Source organism: Cucurbita pepo, chromosome 9, assembly GCF_057944985.1.
Source record: "Cucurbita pepo subsp. pepo isolate OVF chromosome 9, ASM5794498v1, whole genome shotgun sequence".
In the NCBI taxonomy this organism is placed as follows: Eukaryota; Viridiplantae; Streptophyta; class Magnoliopsida; order Cucurbitales; family Cucurbitaceae; genus Cucurbita; species Cucurbita pepo.
In genome coordinates, this window is record NC_141806.1 from 14,203,726 (window position 1) to 14,229,924 (window position 26,199).

The following is a 26,199-nucleotide window of genomic DNA, read 5'->3' on the forward strand; positions in this document are numbered from 1 at the left end:
ATGCATATGAAAGCATGTTTTTAGGTTACTAGGTGTTTGGAAACAGGGATAAGATAGCGGTAGCCAGTTTTGTCTGTAATTCAGTGGACAGCTTGGCTGGAAAATTCTGGATGTAGTTGAAAGCAGTATCTATTCGCTTAAGTTTCAAAAACCACGTGGTTAATAAACGAGATTTTAAATTTTGTTTTTTTGAGTTCAACAAAATATGAAGTAAAAAAGTTATACCGAGAATAATTCTCCTGCAATATGATGACTCTGTGTTTCTTAAGAGGAAAGACTATCTCCACAGACCAACACGAGTTATTCCAGCATGTTTTGTCCTAAGAAAAATTCTTAGAAGGTCACCGAACATAAAACTGCTATAAGTAAAACACGTTTAACTATGAAGTTCTTATAATTAAGCCACTGAAAAGAAAAACGTATCTTATTGGTATAGGGAGGATTGTACCTTATTGATAAAATGTCCCAATGCTATGAAACGAGGGGATAATGTCACACTCGTGCAAGGAAAGGACTGCACCCATTTGCATGTTTCGATTCATAGCGTCGATAACGTCTAGCATTATAGAGATTTTTTTTTCTCCCGATCGTTTCAAAACGTCGGAATTATAACGTTAAGATACTACTCTTAGCATGTCAATGCCCTATGGGTCGTTTTTGGGAGGATATTTAGTGAGATCCCAGATGGTGGAGAGGGGAACAGATATTACCTATAAGGGCATAAGAATATCTTCTTAGTAGAAGTGTTTTAAGTAACGAGCCAAAATAAACAATATCTGCTAGCCGTAGACTTGAACTTGAAACAATAGTCATAAACTAAAATTACCAATATGGACCTAATTTATTGCCACGTAGGACCTAATTTTTCATACTATTTCATAATAAAATTATTTTTCATGTATTAATTTTATTTTTAAAATTGAGTTTGTATCGTTATAAAAAAAATTAAAATTAATTTAATTCTTCGTGTAATTTTCCTTTTCTTTTTAATTTAGGTTCTATGGTTGTGCGTGACGAGCATCGAAACTTCAAGAGTGGCCGCTGATACTATCATAAACCGCGACGGCGGCGAAGTGTGCTTCCATGACGACTGCTTTGGCTGCGCTTCAATTCGCCTTCCTTTCTCCACCCGCTTCCAAGAAGCTTCCATACGCCGTAAGCTTACTCTGATTCTTCTTCTGCTAAAATTTCATTTCCAAATTTGGTTTAATTTTGACGACGCTCTGTGTTTCAAATCAGCTGTATACTGCAATTAAGTTCCGTTTTACTAGCTGAATCGTTGGCTAGGTGCTTCAATTTGTCTTAATAGCTAGATTCTAGTTTGTTTTATGTCTTGGTGCTGAAGAATGCGGGTATTATTCAGCTGTTTTTCAACTCTTCTGGGCGTAGAAATGGCGTACAGTTTGTGGCTTGTAATGCTTCCAGTTCAAGAAATGGCAAAGGTGCCTTTCTTTTTTTCTCTTTTATTTCTATTTCTGAATTGAATTTTCGATATGACTCTGTGAGTTTCAGGTGCTTTTGATCCAGAATTGCGTTCTGTGCTTGAACTCGCCACGAATTCCGAATTATATGAGCTTGAACAAATCCTCTTCGGTCGCAGGTTTGTTTGCCTTCATTTGTTGCATTGTTGTGAGATCTCACATCGGTTGGAGAAGAGAACGAAGAGAACGAAGCATTCCTTATAAGGGTGTTGAAACCTGTCCCTGGAGATGCATTTTAAAATTGTGAGGCTGATGATGATACGTAACGGGCCAAAGTGGACAATATCTGTTAGCGGTGGGCTTGAGCTGTTACCTATGGTATTAGAGCTAGACACTTGATGGTGTGTCAACTAGGACGCTGGCCCCCAAGGGGGTGGAATGTGAGATTCAATATCGGTTGGAGAGGAAAACGAAGCATTCCTTATAAGGGTGTGCAACCTCTCCTTACTAGACGTGTTTTAAAACCTTGAGGTTGACGGCAATACGTAACGGGGCTTGAGCTGTTACAAATGGTATGAGAGCTAGACACTAGGCGGTGTGCCAGCGAGGACGCTGGCCCTTAAGGGGGGTGGATTGTGAGATCTCACAATGGTTGGGAAGAGAACGAAGCATTCCTTATAAGGGTATGGAAACCTCTCCCTGGTAGACGCGCTTTAAAACTATGAGACTGACAGTAATACGTAATGGGCTAAAGCAGACAATATCTGCTAGCGGTGGGCTAAGACTGTTACAACTGTTTAGAAGTATTTTTAGCTGGAATTCGTGTATCTTAGGTTTTATATTTCGAGTTTAGTTTTAGGAGGCTGATCTTTATGTTAACGACGTGCAGTTACTTCAGCCCTTTGATGAAATCGATTACGAACCATGGCGAAACTGACTATGCCATGATTGAGGAAGACCTTGAAGAGAGAGATGATTTTATTTCAACGCTCGAGTCTCGATTCTTATACCTTGCGGCCGATGCCCGGTCAACATTAAGGTTTCGTAATGCCAAACTAGAACTTATGCATAGTTCATATTGCTGTTAGGCTGAAATCAAGAATTTTTATGCTGATTGTTCTTATGCGAGTTGCATTTCAATTATATGAGTTTATTTCATATGTTGTTCTTGGAAGGGGTTGGAGACCATCTTATAGAGATGTCTTGCTTACAGTGAGAAAAAAGTTAAACGTTCCTTGCTCAACTAAGCTGTCTTCCGAAGACCTTGAAGCAGAAATATTTCTTCATTTGTTACAGGAATACTCGAGGTACTTTACTGAGGCCTGCATTTTATACCTTAGATTTGATCATTTGAGTTTGTAAAATCTAGATGTGTTGGTATAGCTCGATCGGTAATCACTGGTTACGTTGATCCAAACATATATTTATTACTAACCGAACATTTAATTTAAGTTTTAGGAGTCGTAATAAATGAAAAATGCATCGATCAAATAGTATTTCTAGGAAGCTTGCTACTAGATGTTGTGTAATAGCTCAAGCCCACCGCTAGCAGATATTGTCATTTTTAGGCTTCCCCCAAGCCCACCGCTGGTAGATATTGTCCTCTTTGAGCTTTCACTTTCATGCTTCCCCTCAAGGTTTTTAAGTCCACTAGGGAGAAGTTTCCACACCCTTATAAACAATGCTTAGTTCTCCTCCTCAACCGTTGTGGGATCTCACAATCCACCCCCTACAGGGTCTAGCTTCCTCGCTGACACTCGTTCTCCTCTCCAATCAATGTGGGATCTCACAATCCACTCCCCTTCGGGCCCAGCGTCCTCGTAGGTATTTCGCCTAGTGTCCACCTCCTTTCAGGGCTTAGCGTCCTCACTAACACACCGACCGGTGTCTGGCTTTGATACCACTTGTAACAGCTCAAGCCCGCCTCTAACAAATATTTTCCTCTTTAGGTTTTTCCTTTTGGGCTACCCCTCAAAATTTTTAAAACGCGTCTATTAGGGAGAAGTTTCCACACCCTTATACAGAACACTTCGTTCCCCTCTCCAACCGATGTGGGATCTCACATGTAGAAAGTGAACAAAGTGGTGATCGTGCTCTACAATGATGAACTAGATTAGATGATCATATCGACTCTTGATTCAAGGATTTGTAACTATCAATGAACCTGAACAACTAAAACCCGGTTAATATTACGTTTCTTTGATCGCTCTGGATTTATAATCTATTCAATATAATGAAGTTCTATATCTATATATAAATCAAGTGCATGTTTTTGTGTGTGTATGTTGGTAAGATGGAAAAATTTGCCCTTTCCCATGTAGTGAAGAATCAGTGAGGCAGTCTAACCTTGAAGGTAGTCTACAACTTGGACTCAATCAGTGGAAGGTGCAAACTTTAGCAGCCACTGATGGAGCGTCTGACCTGCCATCCTTGATATTAAAGGTATCGGTTTTATTAGCTCGTTTTGCACATGGCACGTTTCGCTTCACATTGAACGCCATTGCATTTTCTCACATCTTTGTCTTTCTCTCGACAGGGCGGTAGTTTGATAACCGTGGTTAAAATGTTTCAAGTGGTAAGAATATGGTTATCCTGTTTTATTCTGAATTTTTTTTTTTTCTTCTCAAGAAGCATTAGTCTTGTTGCAGTTTGCTAGGACTTTATCTGGGAAGATGTTTCGAGAAGCGGCCAACTATCAAATTAAGAAGGAAATCATCAAAAAGGTACTCGGTAACATTTTCTAAAATGTAGTAGAGTCAGACAATTGTCTGGTGAGAATAGTCGAGGTGCGCGCAAATTGGCCCGGACACTCATGGATATTAAAAAAAACATCTTAAGTATTCTCGATACATTTGGACCTAGGAATAAATACCATGGTTTATAGATAGAAGTTTGAGGTCCCATATTAGTTGGAGAGTGAAACGAACCTCTCCCTAGTAGACACGTTTTAAAACCGTGAGGCTGACGGCGATACGTAACGGGCCAAAGCGGACAATATCTGCTAGCGGTGAGTTTGAGCGGTTACAAATGGTATCAGAACCAGACACCGGGCGGTGTGCCTATGATGATGCTGGCCCCAAGGGAGGTGGATTGTGAGGTCCCACATCGGTTGGAGAGGGGAATGAACCTCTCCTTAGTAAACGTGTTTTAAAACCGTGAGGTTGATGACGATACGTAACGGGCCAAAGTGGACAATATCTACTAGTGGTGGGCTTGAACTGTTACGAGAACCACCTTAAGCAACCAAGAATGTCCCTTGCTTGTCATGCTCTGGCTGTCCAATTGACATCTACCTGGAAGTTCTGCTTTCCAGCTCGAATTTTCTATATGATCGTTGTTTTTTGGCAAGATAATATTTTTTTTGATCGGAATAAGGAACGTTTTTTTTTTAGAGCATCGAGGTTTTTCTGAAAAGATTATCTTTGCCTGCAAATCATGCAAACTTTTGAAGCCATAATCGTTTAAACATCGACCAATTCTTTCGTTTTACAAACCATAATCGTATCCCTTACACCTTTATTCTTTACCTTCCTGACTTCTTAGGGTGGACAGTTAGCTGCAGCCAATCTCGAGTCGAGAGTCGCCTTGCTCGTTGCCCAAAAGGTAATCATATACTTTTGTTCTCAATTCCAATGCATCAATGATAGATTTATAACGGTGTCTAATTACAACGTTTTCAAGCCTTCTGTCATTGAGTAACGGTCCGTGGCTCGAGTCCCTCGAAAAGCGTGTCGTTACACCTTCTGACACACATAATGGTCATTACAACAGCTCTTTGAATGGAAGCTATTTAAGTTTTAGCCCATCGGCATGCAGTAAGATTGAGATATCTATTTCTTCCAATTTGGGACAGGGTCTTGCAGGTGCTGCTTCAAGATATCTTGGTTTTAGAAGCATTATGACCTTGCTCGGCCCAATGTAATTACCTCTTCTGCCATTCACTTTATGAATTTATTTTATGCCTTCAAACTTTCTCAATCTCTCCCTATAAGAGGACGGGTTCAAGCCATGGTGGGTGTGAGATCCCACATCAGTTGGAGAGGAGAACGACGCATTTTTATAAGGGTGTGTAAACCTCTCCCTAGCAGACGTGTTTTAAAACCGTGAGCCTGACGATGATACGTAACGGGCCAAAGCGGACAATATCTGCTAGCAGTGGGCTTGAGCTGTTACAAATGATATCAGAGTCAGACACCGGGCTGTGTGCCAGCGAGGACGCTGGGCTCCCAAGGAGGGTGAATTGTGAGATCCCATATGGGTCGGAGAGGGGAACAAAGCATTCTTTATAAAGGTGTGGAAACCTCTTCCTAGCAAACGCGTTTTAAAGTTGTGAGACTGATGGGATACGTAACAGGCCAAAGCGGACGATATCTGCTAAGAGTGGGCTTGGGCTGATACAGTAGCCACTTACTTGGGATTTACTATCTGATATGGTTTAGTAGTTGTCTTATGAGAATAATTGAGACCTGAACAAGCTTAACCGAAACACTCATGGATATCAAAAAGAAAAATAATATCTTCATTTACACTTGGGTGCAAGTGTTTTTCGTATTTACGTTTGTAGATGATGACCTAATTTCTTTCTTTCGTGCTCAAACGTGGCCCGGTCTTGACTCGATAACATATGTGCTCGGTATACACGTGTGATCAGGTTTTTTGTTTCTGATTCAGGTTTTGGGGAACATTTCTGGCGGATATGGTCATTCAGATGATGGGAACTGATTATGCTAGAATTTTACGAGCAATTTATGCTTTTGCACAGGTAACCTTCTCTTGCCTACCTGTGGTTGGATTCATCATTCATAATCTCAGTTCAAGCATGATTAGATATTAAGGCTGTGATTAGGTTCAATGGTCTAAATTGGCAGTTTCTGTAGTAGAGCCTACTAACCAAACCATCCACAATAAAATGAATGAACCCGAACGTTTGATGCTTTTCTTCGAACGAGAGTTCGGGTGAATTTGACATACTATTTAATTTAAACATTTTTATATATAAAATGTATATATATGAGATCCCATGTCAGGTGGAGAGAAGAACGAAACATTTTTTTGTAAAGGTGTGAAAATCTCTCCCTAGCAAACGCATTTTAAAACTTTTAGGGGAAGCCTGGAAGGGAAAGCCCAAAGAGGACAATATCTGCTAGCGTTGGGCTTGGGATGTTACAAATGGTATTAGAGTCAGACACCAGGCGGTGTGCTAGCAAGGACGCTAGGCCCTGAGGGGGGTGGACTGTGAGATCCCATATTGGTTGGAGAGGGGAATGAAGCATTTCTTATAAGGGTGTGAAAACTTTTTCCTAACAAGTGCTTTTTAAAATCGTGAAGCTAACGGTGATGCATAACGGGTCAAAGCGGACAATATCTACTAGCGGTAGGCTTGGGCTGTTACATTTGGCCATCTAAAATCTTTGAGGAGGTTAATCCAAACACACCCTTAGTCTCGTTCCTAGTATATCAACTAACCAAAATGCTCCGGTTATTAGAAGCTTCGTCGTGGCTACGAAAAAAGTAGAATAACCCTACTACTACCCACTCGACCTTGGAGCTCCAGCTATTGCAAGTTTCTAGTGTGTTATGGAACTTAAAAGCATTACAAATAAGAGGATAAATAAAGTAAAGTGAGGGGAGGCATGGGCAATATTGAAGGTAACGAGGGTATAGGTCTTAACCAACTAAGCTATGCTTAGGTTGTGTGAGATCCTACATCACACCAGGCAGTGTGTCAATAAGGACGTTGAGATTCGAAGGGGGTGGATTGTGAGATCCCACATCGATTGAAGAGAGGAACGAGTACCAACGAGGACGCTGGATCTCAAAGGTGGTGGACTGTGAAATCTTATCGGTTGGAGAGAGGAACGAATCATTCTTTACAAGGGTGTGGAAACCTCTCCCTAGAGACACGTTTTAAAATCTTGAGGGAAAGTCCGAAAGGAAAAGCTGAAAGATGACAATATCTGCTAGCGGTAGGTTTAGGCTGTTACAGGTTGACTTTTAGTTTAATTAGATGCTAATCACGTTTATTGCTTTCCCTTGCATCTACTTAAGTAAGATCCAAAGCATGAAGCTTCCGAATCGAAATAGAAGAACGATATGATTTAGTTAATTATTCTTTATGGGCACTTGATGATTGTTTTCGCCACAGATTCGGATTACTCGCACGTATAGACTACCGTCATCCTCCGGTGACCACGAGAGAATTTGAGCTTTTTGATGCTAGCGAATCACAATATAATCAACATAAAATATCGATCTTGCTAGGCTTCTTGAGCTACATCCATGGAGGAACTGTCAAACAAGCCTTTACTTCCATCTATGTATATAGCAAGCTCATTTCAAGTCATATGCAAATATTTTGTATTTTATGACCTCTGGTTATTGGTTATGCATCTGATGGACTTTCTATAACGAACGATTATATTCCATAATTTGATTATGAGATAGAGACTTGGTAGTGATCCGAAGAACTCGATCAACCAAACCCAATCGATATGGTTTGAGTTATGCTATCAACTTATTTGAACTGAGTTACGTTCAAATAAATGAAAGCTCTATAAGTTTAGTTGATTCACGGGTTTCACCCACTTTTATTGTTAGATGTTAACAAAAATTTGAATAAATGACCCGAACAATTTAGATCATCGATGTAAAATTCAATATTAATTAGGGAGAAAAATTAGTTTACAGGATGTTCGACTTAATGTCGTGTACCTTTATACTATATTAAATCACTAATTACCACAAAGTCGATGGGACGGGACGAAAAGATAAAATGAGCTGGAAAATAAAATAAATTAGTACTAAATTTGGGAAAATTAGTGTTATTTATAATAATTTTTTAAAAGTAGTGAGCTTTTTTATGTTCTTAATTCGTTATTATTATTATTATTTATTTATTTAAAAAATAGCTTTCGACTTTTTGCTTTTTTTTTTCTTTTATGCAAAAGAAATGTCTCTCACTATCACATGGTTTGTTTCTTTCCACGTGTCACGGTTCCAACTTTAAGAGCTTGTACTATTCCTTAATTATGATTTATAATTACTCGTTAATATTGTCTATTTGGACCTGTTATGTATCATCATCGACCTCACAATTTTAAAACGGTTTGTTAGGGAGAGATTTCCACACTTTTATAAGAAATGTTTCGTTCTCCTCTCCAATTAATGTGAGATATCACATATATGTTATCACTGTATTATACGTGTATATTATAAAAATATATATAAGTTTTAAGAATAAAAATGTAATATAAAACCCTACTAACTTTTATTTATTAATTATTATTTTATATGCTATAGAATATTAGAAGATTTGGCCCATGTGACTATGATCTCAATAATAGACAACAACCAAACCTTGGCCCAAGCTAGACATTGAGTCATTTGAATATTTGTCTTTGATTAATATATTTTTTTATAAAGCCGATTAGCTTAGGTCGATCAATTATGATACAAACGTCACGATACAAAAGGATTAACGTTTTTTTTTTATTTAGTTCGACGAAATCTTAATATTAATATTAATCAACAACTTATTTATAATAAAAATAAACAATTGGGGTGAGACGGGGAAGAGAATTATATTCTTCGTCCTCATTCCCGTTTAACCAACGGAAAAAACTCCTAGCTCTTTCTTCCGTTTCCCATTTAAGTAGAGATTCTCTATTAGGTGACTCGAGAAAACCGGATCAATCCAATCCAACTCTCATTAAATATATCCGGCAAATTATATGATATTTAATGGTAAATTAAATGTTTTTAGATTTTTTTAGTTACTATTTTAATTAAAAAAAAAAAAGACATAAAAAATTGAACCTATAATTATAGGTTTTTAATCTTTGACTGAAAAACCTAATTATTAATTGTAAATAAATAATTTAATTTAAAAATTAAAGTACTGTAGTTATGAGCATTCAATAATAAAAGTATCTCGAAGAAGAAATCAAGATTTGGCATTTATTTTAATTAGATGCGGCATGCCTATTTTAAATTTGGTGAGCTCAAATCATCATTACTAAAATCAATAATTCAATAAAAAGCTGACATTATCTCGGTTTTGATCAAGTGTTTTTCTCATACAATTCTTCGGTGCACTTGATTCGATCATATGGCTCAGATTCAACCTCATGTAACGGACCAGATTCAATCAATGTTCATTATCATGGCTGAGGACGTACCACATGGCACAATCTAGACCGTCTCAAGGTTCGATCAACAATCGGCCATTTTACACCGTGCGATTATTTTTCACCACCATCTGACGGCCAATTCCAATTGTGAAACTAATATTTAAATTACTGCCCGGGTTTGCTTTTGTGCCTTGCCCGTACCTCATTATTAGTTACATTCTCTGTTCTCCCCTAGCTGCCCGTCGTAGGAGTGACTGACCGGCCAGTATTAAATTTTAGCCCATTTTTCTTCCCAAAAATAGTACTCGTAATGATTACCAAGGGGCGGCTTTGGTTATTATAACAAATATGTAATTTTAAATGAAGAAATAATTTCAATTATTTTTAATAAACAATCTCACTTCTTCATAATAAAAAATAAATAAAAGTTTTCCCACACTTAAAAAAAATATTTTCGGGTTTTCATTTTGAGCATAAACCCTCGTGACTTCGCTTTGGACTTCCACAAAATGACTCATATCAATAGATATGTATTCCTTTACTTATAAACTCATTATCATTCCTTGAATTAGCCAATGTGGGACTCACTCCCAACAATCCTCAACACTAAACATGGTATCATACATATCATCCCATTGTAGAGAGTCGTGATTCCTAACATAGTATCAGAGCCATGCCCTAAACTTATCCATGACAATAGAATCCTCAAATATCGAACAAAGGTTGTGAGCCTCGAAAGTGTAGTAAAAAAGTGACTAAACAAGGGCTCCAGAGAAAGGAGTCGAACCTCGATTAAGGGGAGGCTTATAGTGTACTTTGTTCGGGAGAGAATTGTGAAGGGCTCCAGAGAAATGAGTCGAGTCTCGATTAAGGGGAGGTTTATAGTGTACTTTGTTCGGGGGAGGATTGTGAAGGACTCAAGAGAAAGGAGTCGAGCCTCGATTAAGGGAATATGCTTATAGTGTACTTTGTTCGGGGACGATTGTGAGTCCCACATTGGCTAATTTAGGGAATGATGAGGAGTTTATAAGTAAAGAATACATCTCAATTGGTATGAGGCGTTTTAGGGAAGCCATATCTTCCACTAAATTAATCAATGTGGGACTCACTCCCAACCATCCTTTTTTATTTTAATTTCAATAACATAAAGAATAATTTCAACTATTTATGAGTAAATATATTAAATTAAAGCTGTTGAGTGGAAGTAATCCTTAGCCTCTGATTTTGAGTTCAGAAAAAAAAAAAAAAAAAAAAGAAATTATGATTTACTGGCCGGACTTGGAGCCTGAATTTATTTATTTTAACTTGTTTCTTTTGTATGCATGTGGAAAAAGAAAGACTATGAATCTAACACACATAAATAATTATGATGATATTGACCACCATGCCCCTGGAAGGTGACTTTTCATTCCGCCACCACCTGATTCACCCTTTACAAAAGCTGCTCCTACTTAACCTGGATAAAACAAACCCTACTTTTAACTCCAAACTTGAGGCTATTTTCGTCTTTTCCCCTCTTTTTTTTCCCCACATATTTCAAATTCAAGTCCTTTTTGAAAAAAAAAAAAAGTTTCGATATCTTCGAAATGATCCAGTCTCGGGTAGACAGTTTTTATGGGGCGTAGGCCTCCCAAAAGGTAACGGAGGTGTGCAAAGGTTTCCTTGGGCTAGACGGAGATTAGCCCTCGAGTGCAAAGGTAGAAGGGAGCTTGACTGCAAGACCCACCCGTCAAGCAGGGACGAAAGTCGGCCTTAGTGATCCGACGGTGCCGAGTGTAACGACCGTCGCTCAACGGATAAAAGTTACTCTAGGGATAACATACTGATCTTCTCCAAGAGCTCACATCGACAGGAAGGTTTGACACCTCGATGTCGGCTCTTCGCCACCTGGGGCTGTAGTATGTTCCAAGGGTTGGGCTGTTCGCCCATTAAAGCGGTACGTGAGCTGGGTTCAGAACGTCGTGAGACAGTTCGGTCCATATCCAGTGTGGGCGTTAGAGCATTGAGAGGACCTTTCCCTAGTACAAAAGGACCGGGAAGGACGCACCTCTGGTGTACCAGTTATCGTGCCCATGGTAAACGCTGGGTAGCCAAGTGCGGAGCCAATAAAGAATATATGTTTTAACTGGTTAAATTATTTGAGGCGAAATATTTAAATAAAAATATATATATAAAAAAAAACAAATGTTTAATTTTTTTTAATGGTGTGAAATTTCAATTTTAGCCCTTCTCTAACTTCCATGCATTTATATCTTTATTGTGAAAGTAGTAATATGGCATAATAAATGTACGACACCTTGTTTACAATATCTTAAAGAAACGAGAAGCAAGTTGAGGGGTCAACATCAAGAGCTTTAAAATTTTAGGGATTGACAAGAAAATAGAGTTAGAAATTTAAGGTAGGAATAAAAAATCAATACCATTTGAACCACTATATATTATATATATCGTAACAACCCAAACTTATCGCTAGCCAATATTGTCAGCTTTGAACTATTACGTATTGCCGTCAACCCCACCGTTAGCAAATATTGTTCGCGTTGACTCATTATACATCGTCGTCAACTTCAGGGTTTTAATGTTCGAGGGCTCCATAGGCCTAAAAAGGGGCTCTATAGTGTACTTTGTTTGAGGGGAGGATTGTTGGGAGGGAGTCCCACATTGACTAATTTAGGGAATGATCATCGGTTTATAAATAAGAAATACATCTCCATTGATATTAGGCCTTTTGGGGAAGCCCAAAGCAAAGCCATAAGAGCTTAGGGACAATATCATATCATTGTGGAAATCTCTGATTCCTAACACGGTATCAGAGTCATGCCCTTAACTTAGCCATAGCCCCTCAAAGTGGACAATATCATACCATTGTGTAGATTCATGATTCTTAACATGGTATTGGTATCAGAGTCATGCCCTTAACTTAACCATAACCCTGCCAATATTAGAGTTTAGGTTCAAAGTGGACAATATCATACCATTGGGACAATATCATATCATTATAGAGATTCGAGATTCCTAACATGATATCAGAGTCATGCTCTTAACTTAGCCCAATATTAGAAGTTCAACTCTTGATCTTCAGACCTGATTTTTTCTTTTATCGGGTGGAATAAGTCTATTTCTTCACAAGCTAGCAAATTTATCCCCATTCCCGACCGACAAATTCTAGGTTTCTCCATCACTCTTAAACTTTCTCACTGTTCGACCCGTCACAAGCTAGCAAGCTTATCCCCATCCTCGACCGACATATTCTAGGTTTCTCCATCACTCTTAAACTTTCTCGATGTTCGGCCCAAGCTCTACGACGCAAATATAATATTGAACTAAAAAACAAAGTAAAGATACATACACACATACACTATTCTATATAACATATAATATATATATATAGCAAATACTTAGTTTTTTTTTTTGGTTCCTTATGAGTTAAACCCCTTTCTTCTTCTCTCCTTTTAAAAAGTTGATTTGAAGAAACTCAATAACTACATGTGGTGAAGATGGTTGGAAGAAGTAAAGAGAGAAAGAAAGGTTGGGATAAAGCTGAGGAATGGAAAAAGCTGATCCATAAAGCTGTAATTTTTAAAGCCCATTAATTTATAAACACAAAAGCTGATATATCCCTCAAGCATTGTCCCATTCTCCCTCTCCTTCTCTCTCTTCTTTCTCTCTCTTCCCCCACCTCTTTTAATCTTCAAACCCTTTCATGAAAACCTCACCTTTTTCCCTCCATGGTGGCTCATCTCTCCTCTCTTGACCCTTTGTCGTCTAATTGCTTTCATACCAATGGAACCAATTCCAAAAGAAAAAGACGACCCGCGGGCACTCCTGGTAAATCCTCTTTCGTATCTCGATTCAATTGAATTTTCCGTGTTTTTTATCAATTGAGCTATGTTTTTGACTAATTGAGCTATGTTTTATAGACCCAGATGCCGAGGTGGTTTCTCTCTCTCCAAAAACCCTATTGGAATCAGATAGTTACGTATGTGAAATATGTCATCAGGGTTTTCAGAGAGATCAAAATCTACAAATGCATCGGCGTCGACATAAGGTGCCGTGGAAGCTATTGAAGAAGACCGAGACGACGACGACGACGACGCGTAAACGGGTGTTTGTTTGTCCTGAACCGAGCTGCTTACATCATAACCCTACTCATGCTTTGGGGGATTTGGTGGGAATTAAGAAACACTTTAGAAGAAAACATAGTAACCATAAGCAATGGGTATGTGAAAAATGCTCTAAAGGGTATGCTGTTCAATCTGATTACAAAGCTCATCTCAAAACGTGTGGGACTAGAGGCCATTCATGTGACTGCGGTCGAGTCTTCTCAAGGTATTTTACCCTCTTTTATTCTTCTCTGACCCATCTCTCTCTCTCTCTCTCTCTAACCTAACTCATCCCGACTCGACTACTGTTATGAACTTATTTGGGTTGAGCATCATGAGTTCTCCTAAAATTCTCGACCTGACCCAACTTAACCCATGGACACATTTAATGAAAACGTATCAACTTTCTTTCTTTCTAGGTCTAAAAAACCTACGGCTTCGACCCAACTCAACCCACGAACTGAAAACATATCAACTTTCTTTCTGACTCAGACTCAACTTAACCCATGAACAGTCTAGTGAAAAGATATCAACTTTCTTCTTACTAGGTCTAAAAAACTTATAACCCCGACCCAACTCAACCCACGAACACCTCTAGCGAAAAGATATCAACTTTCTTTCTTTCTAAGTCCAACCCAACTCAACCCATGAATTCCTCTAACGAAAAGATATCAACTTTTTGTCTTTCGAGGTCTCTCATTTCTATATAATTTTATTTTGAATAATGGGTTTTGTTTTGATTTAGGGTGGAGAGTTTCATAGAGCATCAAGATAGTTGCAAATTGGGTCATCATCAACAACCAGAAAAGGAGGCATCTTTACAACCACCACCACCACCACCACCACCTTGTTTATCAAGAACAGCTTCAAGCCCAACTCCAACTCCTTCTTCAGATACAAATTTCAGCTTCTTAAACCAAACCCACACACCAAAAACTCCCCAAAAACTCATCACCCACCATCAAAATTTAGACCTTCAACTTTCAACCTCTTCAAATTCCATTAAAGTTTCAGTTTCTCCAAAAAAACATGAAATTTACTCAACCCATTTGCAGCTTTCAATTGGGTCTTGCAATTATGGTGAAAAAATTGAACAAAAAGATCATTACCAAATGAATTTTGATGAACAAATTGGAAATGGGTTGAATTTATTGAAGCTGAAAGAAGAAGCTAAAGAGAGAATGAGAGTAGCAAGGGAAGAGAAGGCAGTGGCTGAAGAAGCAAGAAATGAAGCAAAGAAACAGATTGAATTGGCTGAGAAGGAGTTAGCCAATGCCAAGAGAATGAGACAACAAGCTCAAGCTGAGCTACAAAGAGCTCTTGCTTTGAAAGAACATGCCATCAACAAAATCAACTCCACCATCCTTCAAATCACTTGCCAAGTTTGTAGGCAACACTTTCATCCATTGCACAAAACTTGAATGTTTGCTTACCCTTCTCGCCTTTCTAATCAAACAAATTACTATTCGTTTTTTACCTCTCGATGGTAAATCAATCCGCACGGTGGTCATAGGTTAGGTTGAAAAAAAACTTTCACAGACTATCAAATATCAAACATTTACCAATCACAATGCATCACTAATATCATTTACAAATGTCAAATAGGGTTAGATTGTAATCTTATTTTTTAGATAGTAAGGTTGACCAAACAAAAAAAAGTCAACCCACAAACGGATCGTTCTCAAAACTCAACCCAATTCTAACCCAATTCTAATCTAATCGATTAAAGTACAAATTTTGGAATTTTGAAGAAGTTAGAAGAAAGTTTCCATTAGGGAGATGAAGTGATGTGAAGAAAAGATGGTCTGTTGAGAGCATTAAAGAAGGGTACAGAGCAGAATTAAAAAGAAATATAGAGAGAGAAAAGGAAAAGGAAAAGTAAGAAAGGACTATTCTGAAATCTGAAAATCTGCAAAATCTGCAAAATCTGAATATTATGAGGGGTTGGTTTGCAAATAAATAGAAATGGAAAAAGTGCCATGTTTTTCAGTGCCACTAAGAGGATGGGGCCAACAAGAGTTAATCATAGACTCAGTGGTCATTCTCAGGGCTCTCACAAACATACGGTCCCAACCCCTATCCCTTTATATCCCTTTCAACCTCCCCACATTTACTGTCATATCAGTCTCATCATCTTTTTTTGTTTCTTCTTCTTCTCTTGAACCTTTTAGAGCCACTTGTTCAAATATGCTTCTTCGGCTCGCTACATTTTGGGATTGTAAGTGAATCCCGCTTGCTACACCTCGAAACGGGTAGAATGTGAGATCCCACATCGGCTGGAGAGGAGAATGTCGGGAATGTCTAAACAAGACAATATCTGCTAACGATGGATTAAGATGTTACAGTTTATTTAGTCTTTGAACTCGAAAAGACACTATCATTATGAAAACGTACATGCAGTGTTACAATTCTTATTCTAGGAAGGTTTCAATCAAGCTTAGAGAAACGATTCGAGACGTGTCATGGTCATGCTTGTCCAAGTCGTGTTATCTATGGTCACATATCAAATATCATAGTCATGCTTTTCTAGAGCGTGTTGTTTGTGACTGTATGCTTGTTCCAGACCCATTTGAGGGTATATAGTTGTTTGTCAAAATCATGTCTATACCTATCGAGGCTAAAATGCCTCAAAATGTACTATAAGCATAGTGTGATTAGGTGTCAATTTTCCCTATCCTGCTTATACGTTATCATACCTATTATTGTTGCTTATTTTCTTTCTTAAAATCGATTTACAAACGTTTTCTAAAACATTTTTTTTTTCAAAAACGAGGCTGGAAGCTTGTGTATACATCACCTATGCCAGCCGTAAATTGTATGATGAAAAGATATAATATAAAAATAATCGGTAAGTCGCTTATTTGTGAACTCTTAATCATTCTTAAGTCATATATAATCCTATATACTATATATTTTCTCAAAGGTGGCAAACTAGGTTCCATTAGCACGTCTGCACTCACCATACGATTCCTATGAACTAGTTCATCGGAGCTTATCATTTTTCGTAATTAGCTCCTCTACGCTCATTTCAATAATGGGTTCTTGTCATATAAGCTCATTTGAGCTTATCTCTCACAGTAAGTACACCCGAGAACCTTGCTTAATCTAGTCAACTCTTTACTATTCCTTGCCATTATTTCAAATCATACAATATATATAAATGAGACACGATCTTGCCATAATTTCAACTCATAGTACATATATGGATAGATTCTCACGACTCTCTAATAAGCCCCGTATAGGAGCGGCTCTTGTGCCTATCAGTTACTAGGATACCGACGTTGACCTTTGCCCTTATCCAGAAGTTCACAACTAAGAGATAGTTGAGTCGTTGGTAGCAATAATTTCTTTTAAATTTACTTTTTGGTTTATTTTACAGGAGTGACTTTATTGGAATCCTACTTCGAAGCATTAAAAAAGAACAAAAAGAAGAAGAAAAAGAAAGGGGTGAGAGAAGTGAGGAATCCAAGGAGGGCTTCCATCCTGAAACAAAAAGCAATAAGATTTACCAATTATGCAAAAGAAAAAGACAGCACAAAACCAGACATAAAACACTTACATTCACATCACTAACCAATCTCATATGAAACACTCAAACAAGACACCCTTCCAGCTTGCAAATCAAACAGGAATATGTCTGCAAATTGATGCCCTTATCTCTTCTTATAAACTAAGGTATAAAAGGAGACAAAGCAAAAACATTGTCTTAACGTAACAATTCAAGCCCGCCACTAGCAAATATTGTCCGTTTTGGTCTGTACCGTGTCACCATTAGGCTCACCGTTTTAAAACGCGTATGCTAGGGAGAAGTTTTCACACCCTTATAAGGAATGCTTCGTTTCCCTTCCCAACTAATATGAGATCTCACAATCTACCTCCCTTAGGGGCCCATCGTCCTCGTTGGCACACCACTCAGTGTCTAGCTATGATACCATTTATAACAATCAAAGTTCATCACTAGCAGATATTGTCTGCTTTCGTCCGTAACGTATCATCTTTAGACTCACGATTTTAAAACGCATCTGCTAGGGAGAGGTTTTCACACTCTTAAAGGAATGCTTCATTTCCCTCTCCAATCGATATAAGATCTCACAATTCACCCTCTTGGGGGCTCAGCATCCTCGTTGTTACACCGCTCAGTGTCTGACTTTAATACCATATTGTCTACTTTGGCTCATAACGGATGGCCGTTAGATTCACGGTTTCAAATGCATCTGCTAGGTTGAAGTTTCCGCTCAATGAGATTACTGATCATATTTTTAGATAGCTTGGAATTTGAACAGATGCTTGATGCAGTTATTGCTACAGTTTGAGATCTTCAGCTTCTGGTTTAAGCTGCTTGCTCGGTTGTTTTTGGATTTATTCTTTATTTGTGTATAAAGTTAAGGGGGAAGCTTACTTGTAAATTCCTTTGGTTGTCTGTAAGACCCTTTATTCTCCCTTTTATGCTTTTGTGGAGGGATTCGAACTTTTGACTTCATGGTCAACCTGACTGCCTTCGGTCGGTAGGAAAGCCAGTGACTAGTTCCGCTATGGAGCTACGAACTCTGTTAGCATGTTGACACTTTCTCAAATGTGAGATCACCATTGGCTTGAAGAAGAGGAAAAGAACACTCCTAAATGCAGCCTTTCTCTTATATACGAAACCAACCGACGCACCTTAGTACTTGCAGATCAAGGCTATTGAAAGTGTGAGATCCCACGTTGATTTGAGAGAGGAACGAGTGTCAGCGAGGATGCTAGGCTCTGAAGGGGGTGGAATGTGAGATCCCATATCGCGATTGGAGAGAGGAATGAGTGTCAACGAAGACGTTGGGCCCGAAGGCTCGAGGGGGTGGATTGTGAGATCCCACGTCGGTTGGAGAAGTGGACGAAGCATTCTTTATAAGGGTGTGGAAACCTTTCCCTAGCATACGAGTTTTAAAAACTTTGAGGGAAAGCCTGAAAAGGAAAGCCAACAATATAGACTAACACCATGTAGTGTGCCAACGAGGACGTTGAACCCTGAAGGGAGGGTGGACACCAGGCGGTGTGCCAACGAGGATGCTGGGTTCTGAAGGGGGGCGGATTATGAGATCCCACATCGATTGGAGAGCGGAATGAGCATTTTTTATAAGGGTGTGAAAATCTCTCCATAGAAGACGCGTTTGAGAAACTTTAAGGGTAAGCTCAAAAGGGACAATATCTGCAAGCGATGAGCTTAGGCTGTTACAGAAACAGCACCGACTCTAGAACAAAGTAAGGGATTGAGCAGCACGAAACCCGTGAACAACGTAAACTCACCCTTTGTGCACAGTCAATTGACAAGGCAGCAAGATCACAGTAATAAAAGCAGTAATTTATAGAAGAATCAGTAAAGCAACAAACAAGATATACTGCATTTTGGGTAACTAATATAGAAAGAAAGCATTGGATGGTAGAACACCTTGCCATCACCATTCAACCATTGTCCTTTGATTCTGTAATAAGGCTGAACATTCCCTTCTATACAGGGCAAGACATCAGCAATTCTCATTTGCTTCTCAATTTCGTAACGAGTCGAATTCAATATCTAATAGCTCTGGCATGAGGCGTTATAAATGGTATTAGAAAAGAATCTCTATCACTAGAATGTGGTTTGGGCAAACCAAACGAAAGCTGGTAAACATGAAACGTCTAAACGAGAGTGATCATGAGTATGTGAAATTATAGTCAAGAAACCACGTCTCAACAAGTGGCAATCATGGGTCGAAGGAGCCTTCCTCGTCCCTACCCGTGACATAAATGGTAGGGATGGGGTTGAAGGAGCCTTCATCGTCCCTACCCGTGACATAAGTGGCAAGAATGTAAATTGAAATAAATAGCAGGGACGAGATTGAAGTTAAGTTGATATACATAATTACGATATTACATTACAACAAAACGTCGTGTAGCATACACAAATTACACAAGAACTTTATACGAACTCGAGAGAGAGAAACAAAAACGAAGCTTTATACCTCTCGATTAATTTCTGATCCAAACCCGTTCGCACTTCTTGGAAACCCTACCTCCTATGCTCTTCTGAAACAACAAATTATCATAATCATAATCTTGGAATAAAATAATTAGACTATAGTATAGTTAGGCAGTAAATTAAATCCAAATTTCATAACATATGCTTTTCTTTTGGGTAATGCTTGCATGTGAGACTATATGTTAAAAGCTGTTTATCATTAATTTCAAGGGGAAATGACATAGAAAAAGACTGCACTTCTGGTATGCCACTTACCTTATCATCATTATCCAACCCTTTTATTTTCCCTTATTTTATTATATCTAAGCTTCCATAATTCGGAAAGTCGAGTTATTTTAGTCACCCATGCCCAGGGTTTGGATTCCGAATTCAGTACTTGTGTGCCCGACATCCTTACAAACCAACACGAGTTCTTTTAACATGCTTTGTGACTATCCCCACTAACAAACATAAGTCATTTCCAACATGTTTTATGTCCCCACAAACAAACACTCATTCCAGCATGTTTTGTCCTTACTCACATGTATCTTAGGAAAATTTCCCAGAGATATCAACATGTTTTGTTGGGACACAAAACATGATCTCTTGGAAAATTCCAGCATGTTTTGAATAAACACGAGTCATTCCAACATGTTTTGTCCTTACTCACATGCATGTTAGGAAAATTTCATAGAATTGCTCCAAGAAAAGTACGCTTAACTATCAAGTTCTTATGATCAGGCCACTGAAAAGGACGGTAGACCATGTTGGTATATGTAGTTACTTTCGATTCTTTTAAGTCTTTTTTTAACTATACTCGACTCAGGATCTCTCTCATTCAGATGTGGTCTTAATTCTTTCGTGTACTCTTCTTTTACTCGAATGTCACACTTTCAAAAGAAAAAATATCTTTTAACCCTATTTTCTAAATGACGCGAGGACGAGAAAGGCTTCTCCATCCTCGTACCACTCATGAACATCTCTATTTATAATGCATCGAAACATGAATATAACTCGAGACGAAGAAAAAACATGTTATCAACCGACATAAAACACAGAATTAATGGAGAGAGAGAGAGAAATGAAATTAACCTTGAAGAGTTACGGTGGTAATTAATGGAAGGTGAGGATCCATTAACATGAGGCTCCAAAGATGCAGTAAGCCCTCTTCTATGATTGAGCAAACAGGTTGCTTCATGATGTGGGGTTGGTGTTGCAGGCAAGAAATCTTCTTCTCCATACCCTTCTGATTCATTCATTCATTCCCATCCATTTCATTTTCACATTCAAATTCAAATCAACACCCAAAAAATTTATTTTTTTTATATAAAAAGTTCGAACATTTACGATAATCTCCTTGAAATATTACTTAACGGTGCACAAGGGTTGGTTCGAAAAATCTTTTAGACCAATCTGAAATTTCAGGTTGTTCGGGTCAGTGACCAGAGCAACCTAAATAGAAGAGTTCATAGCTCAACCCAACTCTCCATCAAGTAGTTACAAGTCACAATACATCACTAACATTAATGAAAAACGTTAAATATTTTCATTATTTTTGAAAGTATGGTAGGTTTGGATTGGACCGTAACCCTATTTCCAGGCTTGTCGGGTCAAAATGTCATTCCACAACCGAATATTCAGCTTTTCAGTAATTCAACCTAACCCAAACAAAAAAAAATATAACCCCACTAAACTTTTATGACATGGGTCGAGTAGTCGAGATTAGTCAGGCTATTGGGTCAATTCTTTTATAAAAATATGAATAGAAGCTAGGCTCGAGATTCGAGATGATGTATGATATATGTATTGTTTTGGTTGACTTTGGAAGATAGATAGAGCTAAAGAAAGCAATGATTGTGTTTTAAGCCAAACGCATGTCTCTCTCTCTTAGGTTATAGAAGGCTAGAAAATGTGATGATATTATAATGTATAATCATGTATGCATGTGAAGGAGAACAACAATTTCGTTTTTATTCTTATTAAACTCGAAAGAAGAGTTGTTTGTTTTGGCTAAGGAATTGGAAACTCATTACCTGAAGAACCTGTTTGTTTGTCGGTGTTCTTAACAGTACGAAACATCTGGAAAGAAAGACAAGAACATCTTAAAAAGGTATGCATTTGGTTAAGATGAAAACCAGACAGACATGAAATTTGGAACAAAAAAGAGGAAGAACATGCACAGCTTTTGTGTCTGAATTATGGATTTATAAGAACATTGCTCACTAAAAAAAGATCAAAACTTTGAGTGACCCATTTGGAAATTGAACTAAAAATGTGATTATTTGGAGCTTAAAGATGTTCTATTATTAAGAAATGATGCCTATTTCTCTCTCTAATGAAGAAATTGTCCTCTTTTGTGTTGTTTTGTCTTTTATTCCAATCTTCATTCTCGTGAAATTCTCTGTTTATTTTTGCGGGATTGGAGCAAATTCACAAAAATCGAGTTCATCGAAAAAATTTCACCGAGATAAGTTTTTAAAAAACGTGAAAAATATCGATCATAACTTCTAAAAACTCAACTTTCAATAGTATTCTACATCTAATTCGTTAGTTTTGAGCTTTCGTTTTGATATACAAAAAAGTGAGCCGGGCGAAAATTTGGTCGGAACTGAAGCCGGGATGGGAAATATAATTCTTCTTTAACTTTGTCGAGGGAAAAAAAATCTTTTTTTATCACTCTCTTCTCGTTTTTCATTTAAACCGGTATTCTCCATCCCATTCGGGGCAGGTCTCGGGATCTCTAGGTGATATATATATATATAAAGGAAGCTTTTTTGCAAGGAAGAAAGATAAATAAGAAATGGGTTTGAATTGAAATCCAAAAATAAATTGTGGGTTTTGAATAAAATTACCTGTAAATGACTCTTGACATGAGCTAGTGTGAGATCTTTGGCATCCATTAATTCCAGGACTGATTTTGGAGTCGCCCCTGATCGTACAAAACATTATGAACATTTGAAGAGGAGAGAGAAAAGGAAAAAGAAGAGAGAGAAAGTACTTTCATGGCCACCAAGGAGTTCAACAGCTCGAATGAAACGAGCATGAAGAGATGAAGTCCAACGCATTCTTGGAGCTCTAAAACTTCGTCGGCTTTGAATCCTTGGCATAAACAATCTCGATCTATTATTATTACTACACCAAAAATCCGAAACCCCAAGAAGAGGGTTTTGATGATTTTGAACAATAAATTGATTCAAAGGAGGAAACGACGACGACGACAAAGACGACGTCGTTTGGGTTTGATTCGAATACGTTGAAGAAGACGACGACAACCCGTTGCTGTAAATTGGGATTCCTCTAATGGGTCGGAACCGATCGGCCAATATGTCGACCGACACCACTGAATTGTTCGATAGAGAGAGCTCGGTGTCGACCGGAGGTGTTTGAGTTTGTTGTCGAACATCAAATGAAGTCGATGCGTCGGTTTTGGGAGGGCTGATTTGAAGAGATAGATCAGGAACATTAATGTCTTTCCCCAACATTTTTATGTATCCCACAAGTGAAATTGAGTGAAGGGAGATTGAAAAGATGAGGGATTTTGAATTGGGATGGTTGGATTTAGTGAAGGGTTCTTAGTTTTGAGAATAACAAGAAGAACAAGAACAACATAAGAGCTAGAACTGAGCTGAGAGGCTGTCTTTTAGAGAGAGAGAGAGAGCGAGAGAGAGAAAAGAAGAAAGAAAAAGAGGAAGAGAGAGAGAGAATTGCAAAATGGAGAGAGTATGTGTAAAGCCCTAAGGTGCTCGAGGTGCAGATGCGTTTTAAAATCGTGAGGAGTCATACGTAATGGGACAAAGCGGGAAATATCTACTAGCGATGAGCTAGGGCTGTTACAAATGATATTAGAGCTTGACACCAGGCGATGTGCCAACGAAAACCTTGGACCTCTAAGGGGATGGATTGTGAGATCCCACCTCGATTGGAGAGTGAAACGAAGCATTCGTCATGAGGGTGTGAAAACCTTTCTCAAACAGGCACAAAACGTGAGACGTTCTGGTGAGTGTGTGAAAGTCTCAATCTTTCTTCAAAAATGCTAAATAGATCATTGAATTTTTAGTTCTGTGTTCGATAAGTTTATGGTAAGTTCATAACTTTTAAAAATAAACAAATTTATACTTTCAATTTTAGTGTTTAATGAGTTCACCCGTGGACCCTGTGGCCTAAGTGAGCTATCCTGTGGCACATGCGTGTGTCACAGTGTGGGCGAGCAAGCTGAGACGAGTGTCTCGGACGACTTCCTTTGAAATGGGTTTTTCAAGGACAGTAATAGGTGGCACGAGTGTGCCGGTATTGCACCTCAGCCCGCGTGCTGGAGGTTGCTACATACACCCGCTATCCGGCACAGTATCCGTAAATGACACGACATGGGCATGGGAGGACCAATGCCTCGATAGAACCCGGATGGATGGATTTTCTGGAAGTCCCGATGAGATGAGCAACATGCGGGCCCATTCTCGATGGCATGACCGAGTGAGTTGTGATGGCCGACGACATCCTAAGACTCGAGATGACGTCAAGACATATGGACCATGTCTATAGAGATTGAGATGACAAGATGAGATGTGACGTTGTATTAAAAGACCTTGATTCGAGTAAAGGCAAGGTGGAGGCGAATGATTTTGGCCTAGTGTTATTTTCTTTTTAAAATGAAGTTTCTCTACCAAATTTACAAATTATTCTAAATTTGGTTATGTTTTTGTATTTAATGGTCATTTCACCTTTCTTTTTCAACTATTGTGTCCGTACAATCATTTTTTGTTTTCTTCAATTACAAATAAACATTATCTCCCATCATCGATTACCATATCCGTCCAAAATATATATGGTTATTTTTTTATGATTGAACGAAGGATATATGAATGAAACGAAACAACATTCGAACGAAAGTGATTTTGAAGATATAATTGACAGTTACTATTTATACTAATAATGTGCAATTTTCTTTTCGATAACTCAATCAATAGAACTCCGCGTCAAACGTATTTAGTTTAGACCAATTCTAGTGACCTTGTACAAATTTCTCTAATAACATGTTTGTCTGTGGGTGTAACAGCCCGATGCCACCGAGAGCAAATTTTGTCTGTTTTTACCCGTTACATATCACCGTCAGCCTCACGATTTTGAAACGCATTTCCAGGATTTCACAATCTACCTCTTTGAGATTTCATCGTCTTAGCTAGCACACCACCCAATATCACGTTGGAGACATATATGAACACTAAATCAAATGGGAAGTTAGAATTTAAACATATAATGGGAGAATATTTTAGATATTTAAAAAAAAAAAAAAAAAAAAAAAAAAAAATTGGGTGGGTGTAATTGTCAAGAACAATGATTGATTAGTGGGCCCATTGACCTGAAATCTAGATAGACAGAGATAAAGAAGAGAAACTAAAAGGGAAAAAAAGAAACCCTAATTTTAAGTATTATATATATATTTCATATTTCTAACCATCAATATAGGGACAAAACCGTCTTTCTACACAAATCTTTAAAAAAAATTAAGCATGTAAATGAACACGACTCTCCACAATGATATGGTATTGTCTACTTTGAATATAAGCTCTCATCGCTTTGTTTTGGGTTTTCCCAAAAAAGCATCGTACCAATGGATATAATATTATTTGATTATAAACTCATGATCATTCTCTAAATTAGTCGATGTGGGACTTTCATCCAACAAATGTAACTTTTGAAAGTTCATCAATTTTTTTTTTCTTTTTAGAACAGAGTAATAACTGTTTCGTCTATATTCTAATAATAAAAGTATTAATAAAAAATTTTAAAGCTCAATATTATTTTTTAAATACTTAAAAATAAAATATTAATCATTAAGGATTTTAAAAACTTTTTAAAAAAATTAAGGGTATTTTAAAAATTTTCTTTTCAATTTAACAATATTAATGAATTTTTTAAAAATTCAACAGCATTTTTATTAATTTAACATAATAATAATAGGAATTTATTTATTTATTTATGTGTAAATTTGCAATCGATTGGTTTATGATTGAAATAAAAAGAAAAAAAAGAAAAAAAGAGGAGAGAGAGAGAGAGGTAGAGAGAGAAAGCTGTTTAAAATTTTTAATAATAATTTCCTTTTGATTGGAACAAAGTAAGGTAAGTGGCAGAGTGGTCTATAAAATGGTGGGTTTTGGCTTTACCTTTTTTTTTTTTTTTTTTTTTTTTAATAATAATTTCCTTTTTTATTTATAAATAAAAATCAACCTAAATTATATATATGGGTAGATTATTGCTTTTTTTTTTTTTTTTTTTTTCATGTTTATTTTATTATTATTTTTTTCATAAAAAATAATTTTATATCTTACATTTTTTTTTGTATATAAATAAAATAATTTATGTATTTCAAAAAAAGTTTTTTTTTTTTTTTTTTTGCTTTACAAAATGGGTTTTTCTTTTTAGGAAAAGTTTAGTTTTTATGGACAATTTTTTAACCCATATTACTTATTTTCTACCGACATGATCATGTTACTTCCACAAATTAATACGTATTCTTTTAGCATGTTTTGTCTTCACTCAACTCAGAGTCGTTACGTTACAGTTTTAAAACGTGT

General features: G+C 37.5%; 3 protein-coding genes across 7 annotated transcripts; 2 read left to right on the plus strand and 1 right to left on the minus strand.

Moving 5' to 3' along the window:
* The first annotated feature begins 985 nt into the window (after positions 1–985).
* On the plus strand, positions 986–7,864 carry LOC111801326 (uncharacterized). 5 transcript variants are annotated; one of them, XM_087127216.1, is made up of 12 exons: positions 989–1,155; positions 1,346–1,442; positions 1,513–1,600; positions 2,311–2,460; positions 2,597–2,728; positions 3,743–3,863; positions 3,958–3,996; positions 4,070–4,144; positions 4,965–5,024; positions 5,275–5,339; positions 6,093–6,183; positions 7,112–7,560. In XM_087127216.1, the coding sequence occupies exons 1-12, from the start codon at positions 1,084–1,086 to the stop codon at positions 7,118–7,120; spliced, it is 999 nt and encodes a 332-aa protein (XP_086983342.1). In that variant the 5' UTR covers positions 989–1,083; the 3' UTR covers positions 7,121–7,560. The 5 variants fall into 5 exon arrangements, with proteins under 5 accessions (XP_086983343.1, XP_023541049.2, XP_086983342.1 ...); XM_023685278.2 differs by lacking the exon at positions 7,112–7,560 and adding an exon at positions 7,567–7,864 and having other exon boundaries at positions 992–1,155; XM_023685280.2 differs by lacking the exon at positions 7,112–7,560 and adding an exon at positions 7,567–7,864 and having other exon boundaries at positions 994–1,155; positions 1,364–1,442.
* Positions 7,865–13,034: 5,170 nt separating this feature from the next.
* On the plus strand, positions 13,035–15,129 carry LOC111802282 (protein indeterminate-domain 14). Its single transcript, XM_023686589.2, has 3 exons — positions 13,035–13,378; positions 13,471–13,879; positions 14,399–15,129. The coding sequence occupies exons 1-3, from the start codon at positions 13,279–13,281 to the stop codon at positions 15,072–15,074; spliced, it is 1,185 nt and encodes a 394-aa protein (XP_023542357.2). The 5' UTR covers positions 13,035–13,278; the 3' UTR covers positions 15,075–15,129.
* A 4,376-nt stretch (positions 15,130–19,505) lies between these two features.
* On the minus strand, positions 19,506–23,346 carry LOC111802319 (putative transcription factor KAN3). Its single transcript, XM_023686640.2, has 5 exons — positions 22,626–23,346; positions 22,480–22,556; positions 21,661–21,706; positions 20,720–20,870; positions 19,506–19,695 (listed from the first exon to the last, which is right to left on the minus strand). The coding sequence occupies exons 1-5, from the start codon at positions 23,107–23,109 to the stop codon at positions 19,686–19,688; spliced, it is 768 nt and encodes a 255-aa protein (XP_023542408.2). The 5' UTR covers positions 23,110–23,346; the 3' UTR covers positions 19,506–19,685.
* Between the last annotated feature and the right edge of the window lie 2,853 nt (positions 23,347–26,199).

What these genes read in the sequence shown, in the direction of transcription:
- LOC111801326 (XM_023685278.2), top strand. Translation starts at nt 1,084, where the DNA reads ATGACGACTGCTTTGGCTGCGCTTCAATTCGCCTTCCTTTCTCCACCC. An exon ending in CCAAGAAGCTTCCATACGCC is followed by an intron (nt 1,156 to 1,345) that starts GTAAGCTTACTC and finishes TTGGTGCTGAAG; the next exon opens with AATGCGGGTATTATTCAGCT. An exon ending in CAAATCCTCTTCGGTCGCAG is followed by an intron (nt 1,601 to 2,310) that starts GTTTGTTTGCCT and finishes AACGACGTGCAG; the next exon opens with TTACTTCAGCCCTTTGATGA.
- LOC111802282 (XM_023686589.2), top strand. Translation starts at nt 13,279, where the DNA reads ATGGTGGCTCATCTCTCCTCTCTTGACCCTTTGTCGTCTAATTGCTTT. An exon ending in ACGACCCGCGGGCACTCCTG is followed by an intron (nt 13,379 to 13,470) that starts GTAAATCCTCTT and finishes TATGTTTTATAG; the next exon opens with ACCCAGATGCCGAGGTGGTT. An exon ending in TGCGGTCGAGTCTTCTCAAG is followed by an intron (nt 13,880 to 14,398) that starts GTATTTTACCCT and finishes GTTTTGATTTAG; the next exon opens with GGTGGAGAGTTTCATAGAGC.
- LOC111802319 (XM_023686640.2), bottom strand. Translation starts at nt 23,109, where the DNA reads ATGTTGGGGAAAGACATTAATGTTCCTGATCTATCTCTTCAAATCAGC. An exon ending in ACTCCTTGGTGGCCATGAAA is followed by an intron (nt 22,557 to 22,625) that starts GTACTTTCTCTC and finishes TTGTACGATCAG; the next exon opens with GGGCGACTCCAAAATCAGTC. An exon ending in CAAACAAACAGGTTCTTCAG is followed by an intron (nt 20,871 to 21,660) that starts GTAATGAGTTTC and finishes ATGAATCAGAAG; the next exon opens with GGTATGGAGAAGAAGATTTC.